The sequence below is a fragment of the Artemia sp. Qi Xiang Cuo genome, chromosome 5, assembly GCF_049724085.1.
Source record: "Artemia sp. Qi Xiang Cuo chromosome 5, ASM4972408v1, whole genome shotgun sequence".
Lineage (NCBI taxonomy): Eukaryota > Metazoa > Arthropoda > Branchiopoda > Anostraca > Artemiidae > Artemia > Artemia sp. Qi Xiang Cuo.
In genome coordinates this window covers 41,321,938-41,348,238 of record NC_142798.1, presented here as the reverse complement: position 1 = coordinate 41,348,238, position 26,301 = coordinate 41,321,938, and the positions used below count along the sequence as shown (strand labels likewise).

The 26,301-nt window shown below is 35.9% G+C and overlaps 1 protein-coding gene across 1 annotated transcript; it reads right to left on the bottom strand.

Moving 5' to 3' along the window:
* Positions 1–1,122: 1,122 nt before the first annotated feature.
* Positions 1,123–25,830, bottom strand: Sf3a2 (splicing factor 3a subunit 2). Its single transcript, XM_089089591.1, has 5 exons — positions 25,778–25,830; positions 17,375–17,557; positions 13,106–13,239; positions 4,035–4,164; positions 1,123–1,815 (listed from the first exon to the last, which is right to left on the bottom strand). The coding sequence occupies exons 2-5, from the start codon at positions 17,526–17,528 to the stop codon at positions 1,241–1,243; spliced, it is 993 nt and encodes a 330-aa protein (XP_088945717.1). The 5' UTR covers positions 17,529–17,557; positions 25,778–25,830; the 3' UTR covers positions 1,123–1,240.
* Between the last annotated feature and the right edge of the window lie 471 nt (positions 25,831–26,301).

Sequence of the window (26,301 nt, the reverse complement as noted above, 5' to 3'; positions counted from 1 at the left end):
ATGAAAAATCCAGGAATAAGACGAGATGGAGGTTTGCAGTCGGGATTTTTATCACAGTCGATTAACTGAATTTTAGGGAGTCGATTGATATCTGACTTTGATGGGTAATTTTAACTTGATGAACTTTATGTTTGGGATCAACACAAAAAGCGATTTTTTTTTATGTATGTATTGTTATCAAAACTCCCTTTTTTTCGCGTTTCGGTTTCTATTAGCCTGTGTTTCTCCTTATTTGGTTCGTTACCACAAACTGTTTGGTCTAAAATCAGCGATAGTATCTTCTGAACTATTTAGACATGAAAATTTATTAAAAAAAAAAATTTTTCCTACACAAGAAACCATTACGGTATATTCTAAAACGCTAAATTTGAAAAAGCACTTTACGTGCATATATGTTGTTTGCCTATCTGCCAGGTAGCTTTGGCTCTTTATCCTTATAGCAACGCTAAAGTAACATAGTTACTTTTTCTATAACAACATGACTGTAGCAGTTAGAAGACTAAAACACTGCTTTAATAGTTCTAACTACAAAAAGGGGGTGAATTTTGCTCATTCACTCAGGTACCTAGAAGCTTTCTAGCACGGCCTACCCATTGGCAGCTCTAGAGATTCTATAAGCATGTTCCGCATTTCAATTAATGTTTAGATAACTCTACTAGCCAAAAGACGAACATACTACTCGGTGTGCCTTTTAACGCTGATTCCCAATATATTAATCACTATCCACAAAAATACACCTAGCCCCTTCTCCTGATTGGGACAGATAGAGCCCTAGGCTATAAACAAGACTTTTTTGATTTTGTTGGTTTACATTACTGTTTTTTTTTTTTTACTTAATTCTTGTCCGCAGTTGGTTCATAATTCCAAATATATCCAATCCTAGAAAACAATTTTAGCAAAGTTTTGTCATAAGTCTAGGGACCCTACTGGGACCCCCTATATTTGACCCTACTTGAAGCGGCAGAGGTGCACTTGCATGGGTAGTGATAAGCAAATCTTGGTTCAGCGTTAAAAAACTCACAAAGTAGTGAACTCATCTTTGAAATATCGAAGTTATCTAAACACAGCTAAATTTACCTATTTCTCTGTTTATACGCTAGATATTACTCAAATTGCTACAAATCATGTTTATTACCTTTTTTAATTCAAAAGACGTATTCTTACAAAAACTTGTTAAGTTCTCAGATGTTCAAATTTTGCTTCTAGCATGATTGGATTCTGATAAACAAATCACAGCCTATCAGCCACGGGGTGGTGGAGGTGCCCCTCCTCTATTTGGTGGTGGAGGTGGCATTTGATTGAAATTCATTGGATGCCTCGGCGGCATAATTCCAGGAGGCGGACCTGCCATTGGAGGCATTGGTGGCGGAGGACCACTAATATTGGGTCTAGGTGGAACAGGAGGCATCATTCCTGGAGGACCTTGAGTCATCATTGGTGGTCTAGGTGGCATGAGAGGACGCATAGGAAGAGGTGGCGGAACCATTGGGGGCATGAACGAAGTATTAGGGGTCATTGGTGGGGGTGCTGGTCTTGGGGGTAATGGCAAATTTGAAGGAATAACTTGTGGAGGTGGTGGTTTTTTCGGCTCAACTTTATATGAAAATTGAAGAAAAAACTGCTTAGTGTCCTTATTCCATAGAGTCCAGAATTTGGTCTCGCATTTTTCAACCTCTCTACTGGGGACTTTAAAGGCTATAGTCTCGTAAGGTTCAGCAGCAAATAATAAGTACTGCCATTTACGATCAGGAGGCTCGATACGCTGTTCATAAGCTGACATGAAGCGATGACGAGGTAAGACTCCCTCTGCGATCTCTGCAAAATAAAGAAGGAGTAAAATCAGGCACTTAATTCAGTGAAAAGAAATAAATAAAACTTAGAAAAACTAAAAGCCTAGAACAAAAAATCGTTAAACTCACAACTAAAACAATGATTAGGGCGAAACCAAGTGAGTTACAGATCGAAGAAATTTTCAATTCACTCCCCCCAATGCTAGTATAATTCTAATATTTCTAATGAATTTATAAGTGACAATGAAGGTAGAGTAAATTTTCTTATGAACTTTCTAAATTAGCGATACTTCTCTTTTGGATAAAATGCAAATTGCAAGCCAAGCGACTTTGCTGGTGTAATTTTATCTCTAGACCTTTTCAAATGGCAATGCAGTTTGTGAAGAATTGCAAAAATTATGAGAGGGAAAAAAGAGTGGGAGAAAGAGAGATGAGTCAGAGATGGAGGAAAGAGAGAGAAGGCGACACAGAAGAGAACCAGAAAGAGAAAGCGGTAAGAGATAGAGAGATAGAAGACACAGAAGGAGAGAGAGAGAGAGAAAGAGAGAGAGAGAGAGAAAGTATAGAGAAAGGGAATGCAGATAAAGAGTGAAACTGAGACTTCGTTGAGATTTTATATTCACTTATAAAAGTGGTAAAAGATCTAATTAACACACAGAGTAATTTCTACTGGGTTGTACTTCAGCCTGCTTTAACAAAATGTACAAACGGTAAAAATTGGGGGGGGGGACCTTTGTCATCAGTGAAAACTTTGGCTCTTGAAGTAAAACCCTTAATTTAATACTGTCAGTATTTTAGAATGCATTTTTGTTTCTGGGCTTTAATTCGTGCCGTTTCGTTAAAAAAAACCATCTCGCTGGAATTTACAAAAAAAAACCGACTCTTGAAGAGAGGACGTGTGCAGTGGCTAATCCAGGTGAATGGACGATCATCCCCTCCCATAGGGTGACTGCTGCTTTATTTTGTGCGCTTTCAATGTCATTTAGACACGGATCTGTCGGATGAAATAAGGTTCCTGAAGGTTCCATTTGTCCTTAGGAAGAACTTGGTCTTTCGAAAGTAAAATATAAGTTTAACATTGTTAATTGTTCAAAAACCACTCAGTACACGAATTGGAAAAAGTCAGAATAATTCTAACCTACTTGCTTTCCTAAAATCCTCGTGTGTACCCCCCCCCCCCTAAAAGTAAAACAATTAGGGCGAATCCAGCCACGTAAAACTTGGCAATATAAAGGTTTTTTTTATTGCGACTTATTATTTTCTACAGCCTCGAAAGCCTATCAGAAGAAATAAATTCTTTATTATTCTATTCAAAATTTTTTTCTACTAAAGCTGCTCAGAAGTAAGCATGACATCTTTGTTTTTATTGAATGTTAATCTCTGAGTAGAGGCCTTATCCATTGTTAAACCAGATTTACTAGCTGGATTGCAAGTATGCCGTTTTCCTGACAATACAGATAAAAAAAATGCTGTTCTACTGACAATCTGGATCGAAAGTTGATAATTTTAGATTATAAATAAGACATTTTGGCTCGAAACATAATTTGAGTTTTGAATTGCAAATTTTTGTCTGTTCGAGGCTCTTTAATTACAGGTTTATAAATTTTGCAGTTCCGCTTTCCGATTCGGCAATCCAATTTTGTAAACGGATTTTATAATTTTCTTTCTTCCACTGATAATTCTGAATGTTGCTCCAAGAATCTGGATTGCAAATGGAAAAGGGCTTAGAAATAGGCAATTAAAGAGACATTTTGGACACCCTGAAGACAATACAAGGCAAAAAAAAGAAGAAGAAAGTCTTAGACTGTTTTTCCTTTTCATAAATATCCACCTACAGCAGCAAAGAATTTGAAAGAAGGATAACAAGTAACAACATTCTAAAGGACCATAAAGGACAGTCTAAAAAATGTTTCAGAGCCATAAAACTTTAATTCACACGCTAAAGAAAGCTGAATTAAGAATCTTTCTCCGAGATTTGGCCTGGATAGAAATCCACATTGGGAGACATCACAGCAATTTTTCCCCAAGGAGTGAGATTAAAAAGCATTTACATTTCACATTAGGCCGCAGTTACCGAAATTTCCTGGGCAGAGTTTCCAGGAAAAATCTTTAAGATAGCCCCCTATGTAGATGTAAGATTTTCACCAAATTTTTATAGCTCGACCAGCTCTTTTGTTAGCAACTTTTTTTCCTTTTTTGATTAGCTCTGATGGAATTTAACACTAAGATGTCCATATACTTTACCAGGATAATCGATTTGGAATAATAAACTTTGCTGTCCAGCTTCTGGATCTTTCTGTTTTGTTACTCTGTAGCCAGGACGCCCGATTTTGACAAATTTCTTCACATCAACTCGGGCCTTTTCTGGAGCTGGCTATAAAAAAGAAAGAAAAAAAGGTACATGGATAAAACTACAATTTTTACATAATGCCCCACCACTAGAAAAGCACCAATTGGCCATAAAGAGTAAAATAAAACTTCAATTGTTAGAACCAACATCAATTTCCTGAATGTTCCACAAGCTATTATACCATCAGATTGTAATACTTACATTGCAAGGCCATAGAGAATATCTCAGGAAGGTTGTACTTCGCCCTAGCATTAATACATAAACAAACACGATTCGAGTAATTTAACTCACTGTGACAGGTACCTCCCCAAAAGTATTAAGAATCGCCCTGGTGCATTGCAATACAAATTCGAGGAGAAAATTATTATAAAATTATAAGACAGGGAAAGAATACAATTTTAATTGATGTTAAATAAAAAAAAATCCATTAAAGTAAAAGAAAACATTAAAACCTAAAACGAACTGAAACTATTCCGTATATGACGAAGCTTCACTCTTCCCCCTCCCTAACCCTCACTCTTTACGCAAAGTTTTAAATTGCTTTACTGAAAGCATTTATGAGTTCAACAAATGTGGTTAATGGGACATTGGAAGCTTTTTACTTACTAATTGCCTTTTAGAACATTTAAACTGTAATTTTTATTGTTTTAAGCGAATGCACATTATTTAGCCCTTCCAACCTTGAGGTACTATAAAAATGCTTTTCATCCCGTTCCAATTGCCCATATATATAAATAATATATATATATATATATATATATATATATATATATATATATATATATATATATATATATATATATATATATATATATATATATATATATATATATATATATAATAGTAAAATATTGTACTGGCTTGTTAACAAATTGAGAGGGAGTAGTCAATGCGGACTTCGCCCAGTCAAAGATAGGGATGGGGCCGCAATTAGCGATAAGGAAAAAACTAAAAAGAGATGGGCCGAACATTTTGTTAGCAGCTGGTTTTGTATTAAATCAGGAGTTAAGCAGGGTTGTGTTCTATCCCCCTTTAAACGGATTATTTTGATGGACTTTGTCTTAAGGAGCACAGGAAAGGCAATGGGAGACCACGGAATCAAATGGGGAGGAAAAAGTCTCCTTGACTTAGATTATGCTGATGATTTAAGCATCCTAGATGAAAGTATGAGCAAAATGAAGGAAGTTATAGAAGTTTTGCGAGTTCAGGGTGCTAGAATAGGTTTGAAAATTAATATTAAGAAAACAAAGCCACAAAGGCTAGGAAAATGTGAAGAAGAAAAGCTTACGGTGGGTAATGAAAAGATTGATTAGGTTGACAGCTTCAATAATTTTGGAAGTATTATTAGTAAGGATGGTTGGAGCTGTGGAGATGTTAGAAGTAGAATCGCCAAAGCTCAGGGTGTTTTTTCATAGTTAAAAAAAGTCTAAATGAACAGGAAAACAAGTCTACAAACCAAGATTAGATTATTGCAAGGTACATTGATGACAGTGGTCAAATAAGGCTCTGAAGCATGGACGCTCCGAAAAGCGGATGAAGATTTGCTAGATGTTTTCCAGAGAAATTGCTTAAAGGTTGTTCTGGGTACCCGGCTGACCGGCAGTATTTTAAACTATAGGCTATGCGAAAACCGAATTTAAATACCGCTCTCTAGAGCTATAATGAAAGAAAGGTTGAGGGCTAGGGCACGTTGTGCATATGACAGATTGCCGAAGATTGTTCTTTTCGGCCAACCGTCTAGGGCTAACGGAAAGTAGGTCGTCCCCGCCTGGGGTGGGAGGACGTCATAAAGAAAGATTTAAAGGAAATGCGACCTTCATGGGCGGGTGTAAAAAGGGAGGCTTTGAATAGATTGGGATGGAGGAGGAGCGTGCCTAGCTGTGTTAGCCTCAGGCGGCTTGGTGCTGCGGTGAGTTGTTAGTAGTAGTAGTATATATACACGAGCAACTGTGTATGCATAACTTTTTTCTTGAAAACAGATCCATATTTATTTTTATTTGCACCGTGGGATTTTCTGGCCTAAAAAAAAAAAAAAAAAAAAAAAAAAAAAAAAAAAAAAAAAAAAAAAATCTAGATAGGTTACGGGTTTGAGAATGTTCGTTTAGAGTCTTGATTTTGGAAACACACAATTCATTTTAAAAAAGGGCTGCATACATGTTACACCCATAATAGTACAAAACTTACGTCTAGAATAATTCTTCAGTCTTTTATATGAACAGACAAAAAATAAAAACTCATAAAAATAAAATTTTCCTTAAAACCCTTCAGATATTTGAACAGTTCCTGAGTCTGGCGTTGACTATATATAAGAAAAAAGAAAAAAAAAACTTTTCCTGTACAACCCTCTAAATATTCGGACGGTGTATTAGCCTGGCACGTTAACTCTAAAAAATTAAACAAGATTAAATATAGCTAAGTATAAAATACTAAGTATTTCATTGCAAGGAATTCATTTTTTATTATTGTTAATTTTATACAACAATAAAAAAAAATGCCTATAGGACGACCCAAACATCAAACTTGACAAGATCAAGAGGACGATCCAAAAACGTAAATTCCCAATGGCTGAAAATGAACAACCTAGACAACCAAGACCAATCCGCAGCTAAAACACAGGGTAATGAAAAAATCCCTGAAGTAGTGATAAAGAAAAATGAAGAAAAAAGAAATAGGCAGTTAGAATACTTACTACAACGACAATCACAACAAGTCAGAAACAAAAGTGAAGAACAAAGAAATATTTGGTTAGAAGACAAGCAACAGTGAGAATCACAGCGGATCAACAACAAAAGTGAAGAACAAAGAAATATTTGGTTAGAGCACAAACGAAATCGAGAAAAACAACACCGTCGCAATCTTTGACGCCAACAACGCAAGGGACAAAACCCAGTACAAACCTAAAAAGACGCCGTAAACTGCGCAAGTTTTAATTACAAGTCATTGGGACCCTTCAATGTAGTATGCATTCACTGTGGAGCCACCCTCCACTTTCCCAAAGAAAGAGTAGCAAACACAAATAATTCGTTTGGATATTGCTCCTTGCATGGTAAAATTGCATTGACACCCCTACAATTTCTCAATGAATTGGTTTGCCTTTTTTTTAGGACGCCACTCAGTCTCTAAAGAGTTCCTCAAACGAATCCGAAACTTGAACTCATGTTTCGCTATAGCTCCATTCAACGTAAGCGATTGCAAAATCATCAATAGTCGTAAAGTTTTGAGCTCAAAGCAGGTGGATAAATTTACCATAGAATGAATTTGCGGCGCGTCCATCATAAACATTCAAGGTGATTTTGAAAAAAATTTTTGATTAGAAGAGAAACGAAATCAAGAAGAACAGTGCCATCGCGATCTTCGACACCAACAAAGTATGGGACAAAGCCCAGGACAAACCTACAAAGATGCTGTAAACTAAACAAGTGTTAATTGCAAGTCATTGGGACCCTTTTACGTTGTATGTATTCACTGTAGAGCCATCATCCATTTTCACAAAAGAAAGAATAGCGAACAAAGGTGATTCATTTGGAGATAGCTGTTTGCATCGTCGAATTGTATTGCCACCTCCCCAACTTCAAATGAATTGGTTTGCCTTTTTAGGCCGTCACTCGCTCTCTTAAGAGTTCTACAAACGAATCCGAAACTTGAACTCATGTTTCGCTTTAGCGATGATCGTTCAACATAAGCGATGATCGAACCATCCATAGTCGTAATGATTTAAGCTTCAAAGTAGCTGGAGAAATTTATCACAGAATCAATTTGGCGACACATCCGTCATAAACCAATCAAGGTGATTTTGAACCACCTTTATAAGTCCACATGTGCTTTTTAGACCGGGATAAAGCTGTTGACGAACAGCTTGCATATCCTTTAAATTATGGCATCTCTCGCAACTTAATGGATCGGTTGGAAGAAATATGGCAAGACACAAACAACAATGCCAAAGGTTATGTGAAAATAAGAGAAGTGGCGGATGATGTAAATCAGCATGCAAATGCACTGTTCTTACTCTTAGAGTGCTGACCGTAGTTTTCCGTCAAATGACATGGTTGTAAAACAACGTGGCAAAAATGCTGCCAGTAAAAAAAACGACCATCGTGTAGTCCTTTACTACCCATTGTTTTATCCAACTGGAATGTCAGGGTGGACCATGGATATGCCATTTCAAACATCTTATCTAAGTGGTCCACATCCTGCACGGTTTGAATTATTGCAGTATCGCATCGCTTTTCGACCTGAAGACGCCAAAAGCATTACTCTGCAATCTGTAACACCCGACAAACGTTACATAGGTTTTAATGCTTTACATTTTGGCGGATGACTTTTCCAGTAATGTTTTGTTGATACATATATTCGTATTCGAGGTGATCGCATCCAATAGGCAAAATTAAACCAGAAAACTATTATGGCCGAAAACTAAGTAGGTGTTACACGACTTAGCTGCGAAACAGAATGCAGTTGTTGGTGCAAAGGTAATACTACCATCATCATTCACAGGGTCAACAAGCTACTATGCTGAACATTTCATAGATGCCATGGCTATTGGTCGTCACCATAGACCCCCAAATTTCTTCATAACTATGACTTACAGTTCTGATTAGCCTGAAATTAAAGAAGCGACACGTATTATATCTGAGAATAATACATTTATCAAAAAGCAGTACACTTAAGATCGTCCGGATCTCGTTGCCTGAACTGCGAAACAAGGATTTGATGAAATATTTAATGATAAAAGACAGGTATTTGGAAAGGTGGCAGCATATGTGTATACAATTGTATTTCAAAAACATGGACTACCTCATATGCATTTACTATTGATCATGAGTCCTGGTAATCAAATCCATACTCCAGTCGAAATTGATGACCAAACTTCAGTTGAAATTCCAAATACCAACGTTGTTTAAGTAGTTGATTCATAATCCGTCTGGGAAGTTAAACCCAATGGCAATGGTATGATTAATAAAAAGGGAGAATTGCAGAGTCACTTCAGTTTTAAAATGCAATACAATTCACTCAGATCTCTAGCGGATGATGAGAAACCACAGTTTCGTCGTTATGACCCCAAGCTGGACGAAAGGAATAATGAAGAATTTTCACATGACCTTGCTGTTTATCGAAAAGACTCCAACAAGCACCGAGTTAAATCGTCATGTCGGCACATAAAATGCTTATTTGCTGAAAAAATTATATGTCGCGTCAATGCTGAACATGTTGGTAGGATAGATTTGGTAAAGTGTTTATATAAATACATCAACAAACGACATGATTGTACATCAATAAAGATTCTCAAAACTCAACGGTACTTGGTTTACAATCAAGCAAACACCTATGTGGAAGGATGCTGCATTAAAACCAACTGAAGCATGCTCGCGACTATTTAGTCACGATATCCAAAGAAAGTCATGCTGTTCAACGTTTAAACATTCATTTAACTGAACAATACCAAATACAAAATATTAGCCAAGCACAAGAATATTTGGTAGATATTGGACAACGAGGCTCAATACTAGAAGCGTATTTTCAACATGATTAGGCATTGAAACAAACGCAAACAAACCAAAAATTTTACTATTGTTAGGAAATGCCCAAAAACTTTAAATAGAATGGAAAAAGAGTACATGAGAACAACGAATCCGTCGATTGCATGATATTGGTCGAATTCATAACGTAAATTATATAGCTCGTCCAGAGTGCTTCCATTTGCGAGTACTTCTCTATCATGTGAAGGATGGAATAAGTTTTGAAGATCTCCTTACTGTGAATCAAACCCCTTATGCGACATACAAACAAGCATGCTTAGCTCATTGCCTCGCATTCGACGACTAACAGTAGATAGATGGCCTAGAAAATCGGCACTGTCAAAAATGCCTTCTGCAATGCGAATATAAAAAAAAAGGTTTTTCAACAGAAAGTAAGGAGCAACATTAAAACTTAAAACGAAGAGAAATTACTACGTATATAAGGGGTTTCTCCCCCTCGTCAATACCTCACACCTCACTCTTTACGCTAAAGTTCAAATTTTGTCCCATTTTTTTTTAAATGAACCCTGAATCACAAAGGCTGTTTATTCAGAATAAATAGCTCTTTTAAAAGTACTATAAACGCTTTAGCGTAAAGAGCGAAGTATTGACGAGGGAGGGGGCTTTTATAATTAATGATTTCTGTTCGTTTTAAGTTTTAATGTGGCTCCTTACTTTCAGTTGAAATTTTTTTTTTATTTAATTTCTGATCGTTTTTTAAATAATGCTGGGAAATCCGGCTCCTCCTCTATGGAAAGATTCTCCAACGTATCCCCTACCCCCGCCACCAGAAAAATCTCCCCTGAAAACGTCTGTATACTTCCCAATAACAAATACTATATGTAAGCAATGGACTAAGTTCAAAACTTGCAGCCCTTCCCCTGGGAACTGTGGGGGTTAAGTCATCCTCAAAGACATAGTTATTACCTTTTTCAACTATACTGACCAAAATAGTTATCACAAAATTTTGATCGGGTGACATAGAGGAAAAACTCAGCGTGGGAGGGGGGTTAGCTGTCCTCCAATATTTTTGGTCACTTAAAAAAGAAACTAGAACTTTTTATTTCCGACCAAATGAACCCTCTCCCGATCTTATACGGTCAAAGGTTCCACATGATCACCCCTGTGAAAAAAATAAAAAAAACAAATAAACACGCATCTGTAATCTTTCTTCTGGCAAAAAATGCAAAATTCCACATTTTTGTACACAGGAGCTTCATTAAGATCACTTGATGTTTTCAGGGTGTTTTCCCCTTTTTCAAAAATAGGATAAATTTTCTCAGGCTCGTAACTTTTGATGAGTACCATGAAATTTGATGAATTTTACAAATTTTTGAATAAGCAACAAAATTCAATTCTTTTGACATTTCTATCGTTATCAAGACTCTGTTTCTTAGAGTTTCGTTACTATTGACCCGCATCGCTCCTTACTTGCAGTTCGTTACCACGAACTGTTTGAATAATCTTCATTCAGATTCTTGTTTTCGAAAATCATGCCAATCCAAAATATCTGTGGAAAAGATTCAAAAATCAGTTGACAGAGGATTTTATTCGGCAATCACGACTAAATGATATAACTGAAGATACTACAATTAAACATGCTCATCCTATTATTACATCCAAGTTAAATTCGATGGTAATAGAAGGTCGAAAATTTACATTTGAGATGGAACGATATGGTATGGACGACATTGAAACTTATGAAGATGACAAAAACATGGAATCTCATTAAAATCAAGTTGCCATCAAGTCATTGGCCAATTGGAGAAAAAGCCAAAACAGATAGTCTGAGTGAGAGGCAAAGCTGGCACAAGCCTTTTTCAGGGTTTTATAAAAGTGATGTCATTTTCACTGAAGATAAATGAAGGTACCAAAATTAAGCAAGCTTATCGTATTATTACATCCAAGTTAAATTCGATGGCAGATGGTATGGAGGACATTGAGACTTACGAAGATGACCAAAACATGGAATCTCTAAATTCTAATGAGTCAGATGCTACTGGAGAAAGTATGTATTGGCTTCTGCACAGAAAACAGATCAAAATTGTTAACAATATTTTTAGAAGCTGCCAATGATACTAATTATGTTGGAAAAAATGTTTTTAGATAGATGGACTAGAGGGTAGCGGTAAAATCTTTGTGTACAAAATCTTGCATCGCATTCTGTGTGGCAAAAATCGCAAAGTAAAATATATGGGTTTACTGGAATTGCATTACTGTTATTGCCTTTTTGACAAACAACACACAAGACATTTGGCTTGAAAGTTCCACTTTCCCCAGATACAATTTGCAGCATGATACTTGGTTCAAACGAAACCTAAGAATTAGCTCAAATAGAAGTTTCCCTACTTGACGAAGCACAAATGTTATCCAAGTATGGTTTACAAAATACGGACCAGTTTTTGTGGTCCAATGTAAATCCAAACTTGCCATTTGGAGAAAATTCTAGCTGTTGGAGGTGATCCCTTCAGCACTTACCTGTTGAACTCCGAAGCAATCTCAGCGAAATACTTGATTTGCCAATAAAAAAAGTCATCTCTGGGAATATTTCAAACATTTTTCCTTGCAAATATATATTCATGTAGATCTTGAACAGGAAGCATTCGCAAGGTATATCTCGGACATGGGAAATGGAAATCCTCCCAAAAATGACTTCAATGAAATTGAATTACCTGAAGATATGATCTCCAGTTGTAATTTAATTAAGGAGGTATTTGGAGATCATCTGCCAAATCAAAATTACGATGTAATGAAGGATCGCGTCATTTTTGCTTTGCTGAACAAGAAGTAAGGAAAATAAACGCAACAATTGTTGATCGCCTTCCAGGAGAATAAAGATCTCATAAACTTCTGTGAAGGGTAAACAGGGTGGAGGAATTGAATTCACTCCATCCCTCAATTCAATTGAGATTGCAGATTTGCCACCCGACGACTTCAAAATAAAGAAAAACACAATGGTTATGCTTATGCATAACTTAGATATTTCAGAAGGGATGTGTAATGGAACAGTCGTTGTTGTTACTGAATTATGTAACAGCATAATTATGACCCACTTGAGGAGGGACCATCTTAGAACATCGGATATAACAATCCATTTTAAGTTATTTTTCGTTATCCAACTGATCCGATTTTTTCACAAAACCAAACCAGATGAAAACTCAATATTATGAAAAATTGCAATAATACAACTAAAAACTCTAGTAGAAAGTTCAGAAAATTTACCAATGTATACCTCAAATTTAGAGGGCTTGTAACCTATGAAAAGCTCATTATATAATCAACAGTAAGACAACTTATGCAATTCTCCCCATTTAAAAGACGAGAAACGGAGAGGGTCTGAGCTCCCAAACTCTCCCCTTAGCCATCGATTTCATCTATGGGGAAACGAAAAAAAAGAAAAGCAAGTCAAACCAATAGACTAAAACAAAGCATAAAGCAGACGAACCAACCTGTTGGGGAGCTTCTCTAGCTTCTTTTGCAGCTCTTCTTGCCAAATTGGCTTGATGTTTTTTGCCTTGAGTATGGGCTAGATATGATCCTTCGTTATTGTGCAAAGTCAAACAAAGCTTACATTCGTAGGTACCTGTGAGAAAGAAAATCTGAATCAGAATCCAACGAAACATCCACATCCTTTTCTAGCTAAAAAAAATTCTTAACAAAAACAGCAATTCCCTGATGACACAAAGAGCAACATTGGAACTCAAAAACGAACAAAAGAATTGCTTCTCAATCTAATATTATTACCTATTGCAGAACCCCATATAAAGCAAATATTACATGCAAGAGGAAATAAAGAACATAAACAGTTCACTATCTTTGAATTTTGCTTTATATTTAATCAAGTTACAACTTCCTGGTACAAGACGAATCCCCCCACATAAAAATTGGTCTACCAAAGAGAAAGTTTGACAAATAAAAATAATGAAGAAAAGAAGGAATTTTGCAATATTCTACCTATATTCCAAAATATAGGCAGAATGCATGATGTATATCCTACAATATAAGAGTTTTGCACATTTACTTATTTTAATTTCTTTCGTGTTTTTTTTTCTGGGGGGGGGGGGGTTGAGGTATAAAGACAGGGCAAGATAAAAGTCGAAGAAAATAATTTGAAAATATGAAATTAGTGGCAACTGTAGAAGAGTTGCCATATGAAGGGAGTAAACAGAGATAATAGGCTGGGACTAAGAAGTAGGAGTAATTACTTCCCATGGAATTAAGCTGGTGCCGACCAGAGGCGTTACTAGCCAAAATGTTTGGGGGGGGGGGACTGGATTTCACCGACTGGCATGTCATTTTTACCGACTGATTTGGGTGATATTACTCCACAACTGGGAAGATCAGTATCTAGTTTTTGATACTTTCAAATCGATTGGCTATTTCAGAATTTTAATTGGTAACAACTTGGTCCTCAATTGGGCACAAACGTAGTTTGGTGCCAAAAAATGGCAGAAAACGCCACTTTCCCGAGGCACAATCTTTTTGGTCGCCATAAATGGGCTCAATAGATTTTAAAAATTCCCGTTCGAATTTTCCCTCTCCCAATCTTCCAGGACGATCGGTTTCATATGGTCACCTCTGGGAAACAAAAAATTGGCCCGAGTTGTTCCTTACTTAAAATTCGTCATCACAAACTGTTTGATTTTTACACTATATTAAACAAAGAAACAAGTTTTTTCAACTGAAAGTAAGGAGCACCACTAAAACTTAAACCAACAGAAATTATTCTGTGTATGAGGTGGGCTAAATTTCATTCAGACAATTCCCCGAATAGCCTATTCTCTCCACATTAAAAATTGAACAGCCAAAGAGAAAGTCAAACAACTAAAAGGAATTAAAAAAACTCAACCCGTGTAAAATTTCCCGGAAAATTCCTCCTCGCAGATAATCCCCAAACCAGTAGAACATGCCCCTTCCCCCGTCAAATGTCCGTGTACATAAAAAACTATATGAAAACAAAGGGCAAACTGGATAAACTACAGCCCTTTTCTCAGGGGCTGGGGCGGGTCATGTCATCCCCAGAGGATAGTTATCGGACCTTTCAAATATGCTGAACCGAATGAATCTTTCAAAGTTTTATCAGATATCTTTAGTGAAAAAGGAGCTTGAGAGGGGGGCTAGTTGGCGTACAACATTTTTGGTCACTTACAAAGGGCACTATAACATTTATTTTATTGTTCAAATTTTGTAGATAGGAACTTGAAACCCCAAGAGTAGGGCTTTCTGATATGCTGAATCTGATAATTTTCTGATATGCTGATGGTAGGATTTTCATTAAGATCGCTTGACCTTTTGGGTATGTTCCCCCCTTTATCAAAACTCAGACAAATTTTCTCACGCTCCTAGATTCTAAAGGGTAACATTAAACTTAACGAAAATTATCTCTTTGGAATCAGCATAAAAAGCCGTTTTTTTAGTTTTTTTTTTAGATATGTTAGTTGTTATCAAACTTCTTTCTTCAGAATTTCTGTTACTATTGAGCAGAGCCGCTCCTTACTTACAGTTCGTAACCGCGGTCTGTTGGATATTCTACATGTATTTAGGAATACAGTAAAATATTCCAGATTCCCTTCTTTTTATTTGTCTCAATTTCCCTTTAGCTGCTCAACTTCACATGTAGGGAGAGTTTTCAAGAGGGTAATTGTCGGGGGGGGGGAGGGTTGATTTTTCACGGGGAGGTTTTCCGGGGCAAATACGCCAGACACCCCGCTTCCTCGAGGTTGACTAATGTAGACCTCCAAACTATTCTAGAATTGTGGGGCCCAAGAAGGGATCTGGACTAGGTATTTAGTAACCCCGAAAAAGCACAAACGGATTTTTTATTTACACGACTAAATACAGATTTTCAAAAAGGGGCAACATACAGATAGCAGGGAAGGGAGAATGAACTGAAGAGATATGTAAGAAGATGTTGGCTGAAGCCCAATTTTTCAGTTACTATGGATGCATATATTATAGCTATTCTATATAGGATGTGACTTATCAGGACTTAACGGGCATGAGAAAGAGTTGAGCCAACTGGAGGGGGGATAAATGGGATGCTTTTTACTGACTGAACCAGAGATCAACTAAGGGCCCCATATGGGACAACGCTGTTTTCAAGCCAGTTGAAACAAGGACAGGGATTATTCTATCTCGTGGTACCAGCTTCAAGAAATTCTTAATTAGGTAATAATGCAGAAAAACTCTACATTTCCTTTTTTTAATGTGGCATTAAAAATATGTTTTACCTCTAAGTTTGTTAAAGCTTCCCAAACATAAACGCCAGTCAGTCATCATAGATAAAAATTTATATACTGAAGCATTTAGGCATTCGAGGGAGGAGATATTTCCTAATACACAGAATTAAACAATAACTTACTTTAATCAAAACGACATGTTGAAGAGTTTTTCCCTTCTTCCAATGCATAATATTTGACTAACTTGGCCAGTTATCTATTAGTAAAAAATATAACTCACTAACATCAAAGAAGTTTATAAGTCAGTAGTTACACTGAAGCCCCAGTGAAGTATCTTCAATGATGGCGATTACAGTGGTTCTTTCTAATTTTCTAATCCACTCAATTCCGGATAATGAAACTCAAAGTCGTGTTATTACTCTAATGCATGGTGCTATTAGCATCGGTTTACAGAAAAATACCGGGCAAACCTGCTGTTAAAAACCAGTACCCCCCCCCCCCCGGAATACAGCCTTGCATATGACACTGTAATCTGGTGCTATCAAATCAAATTTATAAAAAAAGCAGAGTAGATGAAAAGTAGATGTACGCATTAACTTTCGAATGAGCCCTCAGCAACGTCTTTACGGTCTTCTGGTAGTCTGCTAGCAGAGAAGGGAAAAAAAGGAGACACATCAATCATCATCAATGCAAAAATTTAATTTTCCTTGTTTGTCATGACAGGGAGTGTAAGTCACCAGTTAAGGTTTTGTGACAAAGATTATTTCAATTGTATGCTTTTTTTTCGATTCGACGTTGTTTGATGGCTTTCCGGTTCTTTCTCTACATCATAAAAAATTTGTTTTTGGAATTAAAAGTTAATGTTTAGTTGAATCTGAATAAAAGCTACTATTTCCGAATTGGTGCCACTTGTAGAGGCAGACACGCAATTTTTATTTTATTTTTTTTGGGGGGGGGGATAACCGAAAGCTGGGCTCCCCCATTGGTATTTTTCATCCTCCCCCATCACTGTACATTGTGTAACTTTTGATGTCCTGGGGGGCATGTACTGCCAAAATCATCTCTTTAGTCTGCCCCTGGTCACATGGGGGAACTTTCTCAATAGGATTTATTCAAAAAGTATTTTTTAAAGTCTTTGGTAGTTATGAGCAATGACAAGGGAGGAGAGAGAAAACGGCAACAAATCTTGTCAGTGTTAATCTATAATAACTCTTAATCTTATCTAAGGACTAGGATAGAGGCTACAAATTTTTTCAAAGCACATAATCAGTTTGTGCTTTTGCCTAGATCTACATTCTTTGCATTTGCTTTTCCATTGATTAAAATCCTTATTAGGATGGATATCAGAATAAAAAAGAGCATATACAGGAACATATTAAGACAAGAGACTTGTACATTTAATTTATCTCTAAACTAGAACTTTAAACTATAATTTTGAAATACTTATCTGATATATTTTTGGAAATTTTTGGATACACAATATTAAGTATTGCCCTTAAAGCATTAAAAAATAACACAAACCAAGTATGATAAGCCTACCTAAGTGATTCTTCATAAAATACGGATCCTTGTTTAGATCAATAGTTTCAAGAGCAAGTTGTCTTAGTCTTTCACGACGATCTCGGTTTGTTTCACTCCATGATGCTACTCCTCCACCACCCGTTTTTCCACCAGCACGGTTTTGAAAATCCATTTTCTCTCAACCAAAATTAGCTATTGATCCTGAAATATAAAAAAAAAAAACAGTGTGAAAAAAGTGAAAAATAGACAATTGGGCAAAAATACTTTTCCTTGTCTTTAAATCCCTTTAACAATAAGATATAGGCTACAAACCCATCTCAGAGCAATATTTTCAAGTGCATAAAAGAAGAATATGACAAATCAGCAACAACTGATTTTTTACAGAGCTTCTGAAATAGCCAATAAATTTAGCCAAATCAGAGCTTCTGTGCTTTGAAATCAAGATTCAGAGCATTATTTCCCAAATATTTACGAGAGATACAGGAACTTCGCTTAGATTTTCAAACAGATAATATCAATTTGTCAGTATTCAAAGTACCGTAATTTAATATCTAAAAAGGTCTATTTTCAAATCTAGGGCATGTTACTCAGATAAAACGTGGAGTATTGCAAAACCAAAACTTCAAAACAGAAAGTCAGAAAAGTAATTTATGTTTTGGAAAATCAGTGTCAGCTCCAGTTCCTAAAAGACCAGGATCAGTCCATCCGCCTTCCAAAAAAAAAAAAAAAAAAAAAAAAAAGAAATTATTTCCAGTGAACAAATTAATTGTGTATATAAGAAATTTCATATCATCTTGTATACTTTTCATAGTATTAGTTCATTAAAATACAAGAGGCGTTAATCTAAATTCCAGGAAGCAATCCAAGAAATTGGAACTTGGCATACAAGATTGAATTTTCCCAAAAATCTAGAAAAGATAGCCTACCGAATTTTGTTCTCTGATTCTCAGTGAGATTTTTTTCTGCAGGAGTATGGTACAAAAATATTCCTTAAAGCTCACTTTCCTAGCCAGGATTTTCTATTTTGACACCACATGGAACATGATGGAAAACAACAAAAATATTTTGTTTTTCTGGGAGACTACTGGAATTTTACAAACTTCACTCGAACTTTTCTACCCTATTTTATGATAACCATGCCCAGTAAAAACTTTGAGTTTGCATCTCTTACTACTTCAGAGCTACATATTACTGGTCAAAAAAAAAAAAAAAAAACCAGCTGCAAAAGCAACAGTGTTGTTCATCAACACAATGAAGAAGTGACTAAATACTCAAAGTTTAGGTGAAGAGCTTTTTATTGACGTGATGGTGTCCGAAGTATAAGGAATACAATATAGAACTTGGAGCTTACCCATCTACAGACCGGGATGCAACAAACTTGAAAGTTGCATGGTCACACTTCAAGCAACATGCTGCACTCATGTTGACATGACCACTAAGTGGAAGAGGATGCAGTGACATGATCATATCTACTGATATGGGCTGGTGAGAAAGGCAGAGACATTTTCAATATGTGAACATTAACTGCCAGTGAAACAAACAATGTTACAGCATAACTAAGGAAGTTTAGTGAACATGTTGACCTGCTTGCAAATCCAATATTTGCCAGATATCAGTTTCATAAACGTAACCAGTAAATCAAAAGACAGTAAATCAAAAGAAACAGTAAATCAGTAAATCAAAAGAAAATACCTTACTGAGATGGACATTAAAGCAAAGGAATGCACATTTGGAAGAACAAGTGATGATATGATTAGAGATCAACTAGCTTTTGGAGGTAAGCAGGACGAAATGTGTGAACAATTACTTAGTGAAGGTGGAGGATTAACTTTAATTCGAGCAATAGCTGTATTCAGAGCTGCAGAAGCAACCCAAGCACAGTAAATGATCATGTCTACCCGGGAACATGAAAAAGTGCATATAAAGCATGAGGTGGATGTAGTAACAAGACATGGACAAAAATGATGCAAACGTGGGTGATCTTTTACACCTGGTTATTTCTATTCATCAAAGGATGCAGTTGAATCACCAAAATGCTATAATTGTGATGGAATGTTTAACAAAAGTCATCAATGCCCTGCCAAAGGAAAAAGCTGCATGAAATGCAAGAAGCTAGATCCTTTTGTTAAAATGTGCAGAAGCAGTCAATGGAATGTTCATAGCATAGAAAGTGGCACTGAAAAGCCATCACAGTATGTCAATGAAAGCATCCAGAGCAAGGTGTAAAAGGATTTGAAAAAAGAAGGAATTAATTTGGAAATCAAAATCGACCCAGGCACAGAAGCAAACATTATACCAGCTCAGATCCTTAACAAGATGTTTCCAAGGCCAAAATTAATTACCAACTGCAGACATACTCACAAGTTATACTGGTGAGAAATTGAAAGTTACTGGATTATGTCATTTAGAGGTTTAGTACAAGGAAAGGGAACACAATCACATGACTTCTACATAGTTGACACAGACAAGAAGTCCATACTTTGCAGACAAACCAGCATATTAATGAATTTAATCAAGTCCATATACAACACAGAGCAGACAACAATAGCCAAAACCACAGATGAGATTGAAGACAGATTGACAGACAGAATCAAAGGATGTTTGAAGACATTGGAAAAACGCCAGGAAAATGTAAGATTCATCTGAAGCCAGGAGCAATACCATCAGTACAGCCACCAAGAAGATTACCTGCGGCACTTCAATCTAAACTAAAGAACGAATTGGAATGACTAATCTGCTCTGGGGTTATTGAAAAGGTGACAGAGCCAACAAACGGGTCAACTCAATTGTCATTGTGCAGAAGGCAAATGGCAATATCAGTATTTGCCTATATCATGTGGAATAGAATAAATGGATACATAGGCCATATTCTCCAATTCCAACATTTGACAATATTTCCAACACATGTCATGGGGCCCAAAATCTGTTCAAGTTAGATGCTAGAAAAAGGTATTGGTTGATGGTTCTTGATACTGCCTCACTGAAGCTCACAACATTAAATACAATGTTTGGAAGTTTCAAATGGAGAAGATACCCATTTGGAATAACTTCAGCTCAGGATGAATATCAAAATTGAATGGGGGAGGTCTTTGAAGGATTAGGTTTGGGTCTAATAGGGGATGACATAGCACGTGCAAGAACAAGCAAAAAAAAATCATGACATGGAATTGAGAGCAGTTTCCAGAGAGCACAAGAGAATGGAGTCAAGTTTAACAGACAAATGCATATTCAATGCAGAATTTGTACTGTACTTTGGGCATCTGCTTACCACCAAGGTATAAAACCACATCTCAATAAAACCAGAGCAATTGCTGAAAAATGGTAGCTTTTGGTTCCTGATCCTTAAATGACATAGAACAAAGTTACTCTCAATTAGAGAAAGAACTATTAGGTATAGTAATTGCATGTAAACATTTTCACCAGTATATATTTGGAAGAAAAGTCTCTGTGATTACATACCACAAACCATTGAAAATTTTCAGAGGAAACTGATCAGTTGGGCACCACCTAGACTACAACAAATAATGCTTGCCATCCAGCCATATGACATGAGATTTACATAAAGACCTGGACCAGAACTACCCAAGGCTGACGCCCTGTCACGTTTGCACATGGGAGACACCGGCATGGGAGCCCATAAGCTGAATTCCAGGGGGGGGGGCAAACTTCGTCTAATTGCTACTTTTAATACTATATAATAGAAATCTCAGAACAAAAATATAAAAATAAGGCAGCATCATTCAGCCAGGGGGGGGCAAGAGCCCCCCCCTGCCCCCCCATATGGGCGCCCATGGACACAGGCCCAGAAGAAGAACTATATGTGCATAATATTTTCAAAGACAATAGCAAATAGTTCAAATATGATGCGGAGATGCAAATTCTAGCCGAAATGATCAAAAACAGATGGCCAGAACACAAAAAGCAATGCCTAACTGAGATTCAGGAGTATTGGAACTATAGGAGTGAACTAGTAACACACAACAGCATTCTCCTAAAGGGAGATCAAATCATAATACCCAAATGCATTCACAAAGAAATCATGACCCATCTTCACACAGCTCACCTAGGTGTTGTCACAACAAAACAACATGCACACTCCTATGTTTTTTGGCCAAATATTACTGCCAACATCAGTAAGTACATCTCAGGATGTGAGATATAATTTAGTGCATGCCAACAAAAGCAACCCCTCCAGAACTCAGAAATTCCTGAGTACCCATGGGAACATGCAGGTACTGACTTACTGTTCTGGGAAGGAAGGAGTTATTTGGTAACTACTGACTACTACTATTTATTATGTAGCTTATGTTATATTATTTTTGTAGTTGCTTCAGTTGCAATAGATGCTATATGCTTGATACTTACCTTTTCTGATGCTTGCCTTTTAATGCTTACCTCTTGATGCTTGATAAAATACTCCACACAGACAGACTCAATATTCACCAGATTCAATCATGGACAATAATTGTGAAGCATAATAAATGCATTTAAACAAGCTAGGTGGTAAGATTAGCTTTTTTCTAAATTTAAATGTTATAAAACAAATTTTCCAAGATTGTAGGCAGCCAATCTCAACTAGCCAAATCCTAACTAACAACCAATCCCAACTAGCCTTGTCTTAATTATCAGCCAATTTCAATTATCTAAGCCTATATACATCATATCCAAAATCAGGGCCCCCACATGCCAGGGCCCATAATATTTTGGTTCCTAAGAATTAGGTTTTTTAATTTATTTTTATTTAACAGAAAACCATGAATCCATCAATCTAATTTTCCAGTAATTTTGCATTGGAAGCACTAATGTGTCCTCTTTACAAAGACAGAGACAAAGATTGTTTGCAGAAAAATGAGTGCTGTTATCCCCTAAATATAAACTTACCTCAAGAGTCTTTTCAAAACTTTATTCCCATTAAAATGATTTAACCCAGGAATGTATTGTCATAGTTTTGTAAAGTGAGTCTTCCAATGCATTATTTTTTTCTGAAGTTCTTGATAAAAGTATTTATATATTGATATATGTAATGATATATTATATAATATTTATATAATGATATAAGTATTTATATAAACATATGCATCAACTAATATAAGTATTTACATTAATTTTCCATACCATCCTCATCTATAATATAAAATACCTTAAAATTGTGATTATGTTTGTGGTTGTGATATTTTGTTTGTGTTGTTAAAATGAGTTCCAGAAAACATTTAAGTGGGAATGAAAATAGAAAAAGTGAAAAGAATATCAGACAAATTTTTAACTGTAGATGGGCTCTGTAGTAGCACAGTGGCTTTGACCTCAGCTTAGTATTACAAAACTGATAAATCAAACCCCTTTAAAGCAACACATTACAGGGCCAATGCAAGGACCTTAGTAGACAAGAAGCATTGCTAATCCATTACATACTTAACTGTAGATGGAGAACAATTACAACAATCATAATCATTTTCACATATTCTATCTGCTCAAACTCTAGACACATTGTTTGTGTCAAACTATTCTGTAAAAGACCAGTAGGAAAAAACCAAGGAATTTTGTTTGTGAGGATGAAACAAAAGGAGAAGATAAATATCTATGATCATCTCTAAGTAATGATGAAACTAAGAGTTTTGTAAACAATGTTGCATTATGGCCAGAATACTTGAGGTCCAAAAGGCATATACCATACTTAATAGTCCAAAGGTCAAATAGCTATGCTTACAAGTTTGACACAAAAACCCTCAAGCCCAAGGGGCAAAGGCTGTAAGCTATGCAAGCTGCCCATTGTTTACATCCACCCAAGGCTCCTAAAAGAACTGGCGAATGAGATCTCAACTCCACTATGTCAAAGATTTCAGAAGTCCCTCAACTCAAAGACTGTGCCTTCAGATTGGAAGAGCTCTCACATTACACCAATGTTCAAGAAAGGTAACAAGACAAATGCAGAAAATTATTGGCTGATCAACTTAACATCAGCTGTAGCGAAAACCCTGGAATGCATTGTGAATGCCAAAATTCTGACACATCTTCTGTCCAACAGTATACTGTTGAGACCAGCATGGCTTCCTTCTGTGAAAGTCAGTGGAGACCAACTTACTTGAAACTTACAATATCATTTAGTCATTTAGTTATTATTCAACTGGTTGGAAAATAAAGTTTTGCTGCGGAAACGTTTCTTGTCAACTAGTTGGCAAATATAGATTTCTCAGTATGAATTTAGAATTGTGGCTCCTGATAAGGAGACATGTTAAGAAAACAATTCTTACTTTAAAATATGTATAATGATCCTAGTTAAACATATTATCCAAGGAAAGAACCTTTATCATCAAGTCTTTCCTCTCTTTTCCAACTTAAAAGGAAAAAAATTCAATTTTCTCCATGCTAGAAATGCAAAGCATAAAACTTGAAATCACCAATAGCCTTGAAATTGCCAAATAAATTGTTCTATAGATAGCATTCATCCTGGTCATTGTTAATTCTGTTTTTTTTTTATTTTTAATGAGCAGTGGCAAAAATACCAATTATTAATGCAACCTAACTTCAATTCGAAATCAACAGACTTGGCCAGGAACTTGTCTGTTGAACTCAGCCAGGATGAATGCTATCTACAAAAACAATTTGGTAATTTTTTACCAAATCATATTATTGACTTACAAATAAAGTGAATATACCACTTGATACCTTTTTTTATGCTCTTTACAAATATAATAATCATTTTTGTTGGAAATTAATTTTACCCCCACCCTACATATACCAATTCAGGGTATATATTTGCACATTAGGGGGGTGAGGGTAAAGTTTAAACTTACCTCCCATTTACATCAGAAATAAAATGTGCCCCCACCCCCCTAATGTGCAAATATATACCCTGAATTGGTATATATATGGGTGGGGGTAAAATTCATTTCTGACAAAAATGATTATTATATTTGGAAAGAGCTAAAAAAGGCATTGAATGGTATATTCACTTTATTTGTAAGTCAATAATATGATTTGGTAAAAATTTACCAACAATTTATAGCAGCAATTTCAAAAGATTTACACATTGCATTTTAGCATGGAGAAAATTGATTTTTTTTTTCCTTTAAGTTGAAAAAAGAAGGAAAAAAGAGGAAAGACTTGATGAAGGTTCTCCCCTTGGATAATATGTTAACTAGGATCATTATACATATTTTAAAGTAAGAATTGTTTTCTTAACATGTCTCCTTATCAGGAGCCACAGTTCTAAACTTTTACCAATTTCTTCTATAGGGATGGGCAAAATTTTCCAGCTAGATTTTTAATTATAAGGAGATTGGGTAAAGTTCTATGAAATCATATTATTGAGTTAGGAATAAAGTGAATACACTATTTGATGCCTTTTTTTATGCTGATTACGAATATAATAATCATTTCTATCGGAAATGAATTTCAGCCCCCCCCATATATGCCAATTCAGGGTTAGGTATATATAGGGGGGGGGGGGGGGCAGGGGCTGAAATTGGTAAAGTTCTACAAAATCATATTATTGAGTTAAGACTAAAGTAAATACACCATTTGATGCCTTTTTTTATGCTGATTATGAATATAATAAGCATTTCTATTGGAAATGAATGGTCAATATCTACCAAATCATATTATTAAGTTAGGACTAAAGTGAATACACCATTTGATGCCTTTTTTTATGCTGATTACGAATATAATAAGCATTTCTATCGGAAATGAATTTCAGCCCCCACCCCTAAATATGCTTATTCTGGGTTTGGTATCGCATTTATAGGGGGGGGGGGGCTGAAATTCATTTCCAATAGAAATGCTTATTATATTTGTAATCACCATAAAAAAAGGCATCAAATGGTGTATTCACTTTATTTGAAACTCAATAACATGATTTGGTATATATTGACCAGAATTTCTATCGGAAATGAATTTCAGCCCTCCCCCTATATATGCCAATTCAGGGTTAGGTATCGCGTATATAGGGGGGGGGGCCTGAAATTTCTTTCCGATATAAATGCTTATTATATTCATAATCATCATTAAATAAGGCATCGAATGGTGTATTAACTTTAGTCCTAACTCAATAATATGATTTCATAGAACTTTACCCTGAAATTCATTTCCAATATAAATGATTATTATAGCCTAGGCTATTCATAATCAGCATAAAAAAGGCATTGAATGGTGTATTCACTTTATTCCTAACTCAATAATATGATTTTGTAGAACTTTACTGGAGATTGGATAGTACCATTTTACATAGCCTAAGCTTATAAACTAATTTTTTGCAATAGTCAAAGTGGATAGGCCTATCCATCCTATTATGAAGTAATAATGGTTTCCTTGACATTTATCCTTCTCAATAGCCCCTAATCTAGACCTTTACATAAAAAAGGTTTAGCCATAGGTAAATATTTATATATTCATAATTTAAGCGGAAGCAACTTCATTTTCACTTACCAGTAAATTCTTACCTACCACCATTAAGCAAGGCACTATTATTAACATTTTTCTTCTTCTTCTTCTTCAATTATCAGGGTTACCAAAACTTTAAAGGACAAAAGTGTCCAAATCAGCCAAAAATGGACACTTTTAGTGTCCCTCTAGAAAACTAGCCGGTATACAGGGTTGTCACTATGAATTTTCAAAGCCTGTAAAAAAAATGCCAAACATATGTGAAATCCGTCCTTCTTTGTTCCTCTACCTTGCGGTCTGTTACCTGCATGAGATTTGCAAGTAATTCTATCTTTGTCATTAACGCTACAAATCATACTAGTTCAATTTGAAGATGTGGCATAAAAAAATCGTCATAAGAATGTCAACAGAGCGAAATTTTATATCGACTATCAATGCCACTGCCTATCTTATTCGAAAAGTAAAGAACCAATCATAGAGATCATTTTCACTTCGGCATTTTCATAAGTTATGCGAAAAACATGTGAGTCGTTGATATTCGGTAGCTATTAAGGATCTTTGGGTGCGAC